We start from the raw sequence: 6000 nt of genomic DNA on the forward strand, positions 1-6000 counted from the left end.
GTTGTCCTGGAAAATCACCGGTTTTTCCATTTACAGCAGTAATAAAGACAATCTGAAGGAAAAATAATACACAAATACTAATCTGGTCACATACAATGTAGCAAGTACCTCAAGATAACAGAAATCTGGGAAACAGTCATTGAGTCCACCTTCTTTGAGAAGTCGCTGCCCTATTCAATTAGTAGTTAGTAGTATTAGAGGAGCTTAGTAGCAGAGATGGATGTAAAGAGACCAAAACACCCATCAGCCTTTCCCCAAAGTTACAAGAGTGGTTCATCCCATTGCGTAATTTAACCCTTGAACTCCATCACTGCAATGTTTCTTTCTATCTGAAGAATTCTTGTTCCTGACCTCCCCAAAAATAGTAGCAGGCAAACTGCCAGTCAACCAAATGCACCCTTCTCAGAGTCAATGCAGAAATACAAATACAAGTCCAAAGTCTAGCAAGCTTGGTCCAAGGTGTTCCCTTCAGGGCAGGAAGAATGGGGCGGAATCAAGAGCTCTGCTTGCTTTGCAGGAACTTTGCTTAGGGTTCAGACCAAGTAGATTTCTTTCTTTTTTTCTTTTCTTTTCTTCTTCTCTTCTTCTTTTTTCTTCCCCCTGTAGGGCCTTGCTCAATTGCTAAGGCTGGCTTTGAGATCCTCCTGCCTCAGCCTCGCAAGCCACTAGGATTACAGGTGTGAGCCACTGCATTCAGCAGATCAGGTAGATTCAAAAGCTCTAGCCCAGCTAACACAGAGTGACTCTGGGCCAGTGCTTCCCCAAGCTCCAGTTTTCTCGTTTGCAAAATGAATAAAGGAACATAAGATAATTCATGTTCCTTTGGGTGAAGCAGTGCTTGGCATGGAGTAGCCTCTGTAGCCACGGGACAGCTGAATATTGCTGTTATATCCTTAGCATCCAGTATAGTACCTAGCACACAGCAGGTACTCCACGTTCACTGAGTGAAGCAGAGGACCAATTAAAGCTAGCCAGAGGATCAATCAAAATTGCTAAGCCCAACTTATAACTGGTCCCCTAACTTAGTTCAAACCACAGGTCATGTGTTCCGCAAACCAAAGAATGGCCCTGGTTTTTGTCAGAGGATGTCTGTTCATATGTTTCAGGTAAGGCACAGCTTCCTGTGAGGACTCCTACCCCTGGGAAGCCTCCCCACATCACAGTCCTACAGTTCATTTCACCCCAAAAGATTTGCACTTGCTGCTCTAGCATTTCATAGTCTCCTTCTTCATTTTTAGAAGGAACAGGCTCACAAAATGACATCTCAGGCACTTAGTTTCCAACGTCTCCTTTAAAGAGGCCTGGGGACAATTCTCACAGATAGGAACCTACCCTGCTAAGGCAACCTTTCTTAGCTGAAAGATATCACCTTTTAGTAAATCCATCACAGAAAAGACAGGAAAAGTAAAGAGTCAAAGATAATTCCACTATCTACCTTCTTGTTGTTTCTGATTCTGAAAATGAAAAGATGGAATGAACTATTTTTAATGGGTAGACTGGAAAGGCACCAAAAACCATTCTCACAGTGCAAGGTGCTCATCCCTGAAGCACTCTAATTTGTCCAGAAGGATAAACTTTGTGGTTCTGCAGAAATCAAGTAGAATGCAAATTTCATTCCTTCCCTTGCACTGGGAAGAAAAAAAAAGCAAAAACGGTTTTACAAAAGGTACCAGAACCATTGAGATCACTTTAAACTTCCCCTTTCTGAAGGAGGACTAGGATATTCCTTCTCCGGCCTTTCAGTTTTCAAGGATAATAGAAGAAGTAAAAAGTAGAGCAAGGGAGAGAGGGGGGAGCGGGGGGGGGGGGGGGAGGGAGGAGATGTATTCATTCTATTTTTAAACCCACGCCCACAGTTTGGAGTAAAGGAACACTCTGATTCTGTACTCCCACCCCTATCACCTTCTGCTAAACACAAGAATCAGAACCTGCACACGTATACGTCACTGATTCTAGATCTGGGGGTTACTGCCAATACTCCACGGAATCAGGGCTAACCAACCACTCCACCCAAAGAACCCGGCGGCCCTGACTGGGCTGAAGCCGCAAATAGGGAGCGAAGCAATCACAGCCCGCCTTTTCCCTGGGGGAGGCAGCGCCCCCTTGGTACGCTCCATTCCCACGGCAGGGCGCCCAGAGTCAAACAACTGTTCCGCTAAGGAAGCCGCAGTAGTGGACGTAATTCGTTTCCCATTGGGCTGCGGCAGGCTGGACACTCAGGTACCACTCTGGGACACCTGTATGCCGTGCACACCCACCCTGTCCCAAAGTACCAACCGCGCTTCTTCACCACCGGGCCATCCCCTAACACAAACGGCAGGGCGATGCGTCTCCTTCCTCATTTGATGGTGGCTGCTAACCCATTTTAGGTATCCTTCCTGCATCGGAAGCATCGACACCCGCCACCCAGTGCCCCGGGAGCGAAACCCGGCAGCGCGCGGGCGACTAGGGCTGAGCGCCGCCCCTCGGACCCTCCCGCGCCGGACCGGTCCCCGCTGAGCTCGGGGTACTCACTCTTGAGCGCGATGATGAGTGACTTCCCGTCTTTGATGAGCTCCTTGATGAATTTGTTGGTCTTATCCAGCTCTGCTTCGTGAGACTTCAGTGTCTCTCGGAAGTGCGGGCTGTCGAGGCAGCAGTCACTGAACTCGAGCGCGGGGAGCCCCATGCTGCCCACGGCGCCCAGCCAGGGGTCGCGCCTCCCCCGGGGCTCGGGCGGCCGGCTCCCTGAGCACGCTCGCCTCGGGACCTCGGCCGGCACCCTCGACGGCCGCCGGCTCCACAGGTGTGGCGCCGGCTCAACCCGCGCGCGGTGTCCACCGGTGCGCACGACTCCAAAACCCAGCTGGGACCTGGACGATGGGCTGTTGCTCCTGCGGCGTGCAGTGGAGCAATAGGGGAGCAGGAAGCGCAGCGATGGACCCGCAGCGACACCGAGAAACAAGCTAGCGAGCGGACGAGTGAGCGCGGCCACCGCCTCCCCGCCTCCTTCGCAGGCTAGCTCTCCGGCAGCCTCGAGCGCCCTCTCACAGCAGCCTGGGCCGCCCCACCGGCGTCCGGGCCGTTCGAACCTGCTAGCGATGACCTAATCCGGTCCAGACCAATCAATGCGCCCTCCTCAGCCCGTCCCCCAGGGCCGCCCGGTGCCGCCCGGCCCTTCCGCGGGTTTTACCCAATCAGAGCGCCAAGGGGGCGGGGCCTTGGGTGGGGGTGGAGCCCACGCCACCGCCCAGGTCCGCAGAGCAAGCTCCGCCCACTCCCGCCTGCCGGTGTTGCAGACTCTGAGCTCTAGGGGTGAGTGCTGTGGTTCTTGGGCCCCCGCCACCCCGGACCTTTGTGGCTTGTTGCGGTCCTAATCCCAGCCGGGGTTGATGCGTCTGTTGGTCTGGGGAACCGAGGACCCTAGATATGCCAAGCATGAAAAATCTGGGAATTCGTGCTGCTATTCACCGCAGCTCGCCCTCTTCTGCTGGGCAACTGAGCTTGTACTTACATACAGCCCTTGCTTCGGGAGAACCCGGAGTTTACAGAGAATCACACGTTCCTCATCCAGTCAAGCAGAAAATGTTTGCATCTTTAAATTACCAACACTTCTTGCCCGCAGTCTTCCCGCCCCCTACAGTCCGTCCCCCTCACGGCCATTACCGCTCAAAACCAGCCCCTGGCTGCACTCCCCCCGCACTCCCTCCCTGACTTGCCCCTAGCCGAAGGATCATACTTTCTTCAGCCTGTTATTTTCCTGCTGGGCAATAGCACCATTTTACACAATTATGTCCAATGTCTGTTGTCCTTCGCTGCTACACGGTTAGCTTCACAAGGGCACGTGCCACCGCAGTTTTCTTATCAGTTACTGCTCCCAACACCTAGAACAGCAGCTGTCATTTAATGACAGATTTTTGAGGGCTTACTATGTGCTCAGTGGGTTTCGGTGCTTGATAAGCATTTGCGGTATGAATGAATGAATGTTTCCCTGTCACTCTTCACCTTCCACCCCCAGTGCGTTGAACGGTTGCCCCCACTATTCTATCATAGCACTCAATTCTGGCAGCTCACTCACTGTACACTTGCCAGGCTGGGTCCCACAGGGTGTCTAGTGCTGAACTGTGAATTCCTGGAGGATAGGGACTGTCTTCGAATAAAGTATTTCTACGTCCAGTAACTAGCAGCCTTCCTGCAGTTAATTGAGTACATGTCTGTTTGGGTTTCTTTGTTTTTAGGGGTTTTTGTTAGTTTTGTTTTAAATGTCTGCTATGTGCAGGCATTAACCTGGACTCTAGGGGATACGAAGATGGAGACAGGTAAACTTGATTGCTTCTGTTCTTGGGGAGATGGAGGAAAACAAGCAGTAACCATGCTGCCTGACAAGTTAGGATAGAAGACTTGTTGGGGGGGGAGGGGGTCTATGTTGATAAATTAATTGATCTATCTATTGAATGCATAAATGAATGAATCTAATCTATTTGCTAATTGTATCTACAAATTTAGACTTTGATAGCAGGTCCAAACAGCTATCTGATAATCACAATCCTGAAAATAGTCATTCTTCACTTGCTATGGATGAGAAATGTCTGGAATGGGAACTCAATGAAAGTAAATCTGTTTAACACTTATTTTGAGCACCTAAAGGTAGGTGTTCTCGTTATCTATTGATACATAACAAGTCATGTGAAAACTTAATGGTTTAAGACAACAATAATCTAGCTAACTCAAAAACAAAAACAAACTTCTGCTATGATTTTTCTTCACAAGAACAATAAATCAAACATAATGCCTTCTGTAAAAAAAAGACAACAATAATCAAATTATTTTCTCTTATGATCTCCATGTATCAGGTATTTGGGGAGGGCTTGACTGTGTCGGGGCTTGGGGTCTCTCCTGTTATTGCAGTCAGATGGTGAGAGGACTTGGAGCAGTCAGTGATGAGCTGGGCCTCTCTCTCTCTTCAGGAAGACTCAAGGCTTCTCCATGTGATCTTTGTATGTAGTCTAGTTTAGGCTTCATCAAAATGTGGCAGCCTCAGGGCTCCAGTGTGAACATTACAGCTCACTAGGGGAAACTGCCTCTCCTTTGATGATCTATCCTTGCAAGTCACAATCATTGGCTATAAGCAAGTCAGACTCATGCAGACCAAAGCAGGGGGTTAGGGTGTACTTCTAGATGAGGGAATGACAAGATCCGGAGATACTGTCATAGCCATTTCTGAAAAATACAATCTGTCACAGTGGTCCTGGCACATGGTATAGGACTCAATAAATGTTAAATGAATGAAACAAAATTAGATCCACAATTATTTGTTTTATCTCATTAAGGAATATTGGGAAATATAGTGATAATACATATTAGCTATCATTTGTTAAGCTTAGTTTATGCCAGGTATAATTTTAAAGTGTTTAAATGCACTTAATCCCTACAAGGTGAGACTGGTATGATGATAATCACCATTTTTCAAATGAGAAATTGAGGCCCAGAATTATAACTTGAACCACATTACTTAGTAAGATTGTATGATATCAACACATAACTTAATATGCCCATTCACAGACATTCTTAAATGTGTAGATAATGTATAAATGTCTTATGCATTTAATCCAGAATTTCCACAAAAGAGATCCCATGCTTTCAGCAGTACTATCAGAAATTTGTGAAATATTCCACATTTAAAAGAAAAAAAAAAGAATCAGAATGCAACAGTGTTGAATATAGACATTAGCACACAGAGGGTACTGTTATCTCTCTCATGGGGAAAACCTTCCATGAGGGTAGGGATTTTCAGTACTAAAGCCCCAGTTCAGAACAGCAATTGGTTTCTCCAAGGTATTCAACATCAACTGGAGGGACATATGTTTAATAAGGAAGAAATAGTGACTCCTGTGACAACAGGTTATGGCTCTGCCATGCAAGTAGAAGAGAAGTTAAGTACAGGAATCACTTTAATTTTAAATAAGGAAAAAAGTTAGGCAACATTATTTGGCCTGAATTCTTTGCCTAAATGTCTGAATT

At 47.6% G+C, this 6000-nt stretch overlaps 1 protein-coding gene across 6 annotated transcripts in view; it reads right to left on the reverse strand.

Moving 5' to 3' along the window:
- Arhgap26 (Rho GTPase activating protein 26) overlaps positions 1 to 2997 on the reverse strand; it is a 409111-nt gene extending 406114 nt beyond the window's left edge. For all 6 annotated transcript variants that reach the window (XM_076856778.2, XM_076856777.2, XM_076856775.2 and 3 more), the window contains exon 1: positions 2515 to 2997. In XM_076856778.2, coding sequence (XP_076712893.1) covers positions 2515 to 2668 — 154 coding nt within the window. In that variant the 5' untranslated portion in view covers positions 2669 to 2997. The remainder of the gene's footprint in view (positions 1 to 2514) is intronic.
- Between the last annotated feature and the right edge of the window lie 3003 nt (positions 2998 to 6000).

This window comes from Callospermophilus lateralis, chromosome 5 (assembly GCF_048772815.1).
Source record: "Callospermophilus lateralis isolate mCalLat2 chromosome 5, mCalLat2.hap1, whole genome shotgun sequence".
NCBI lineage: Eukaryota > Metazoa > Chordata > Mammalia > Rodentia > Sciuridae > Callospermophilus > Callospermophilus lateralis.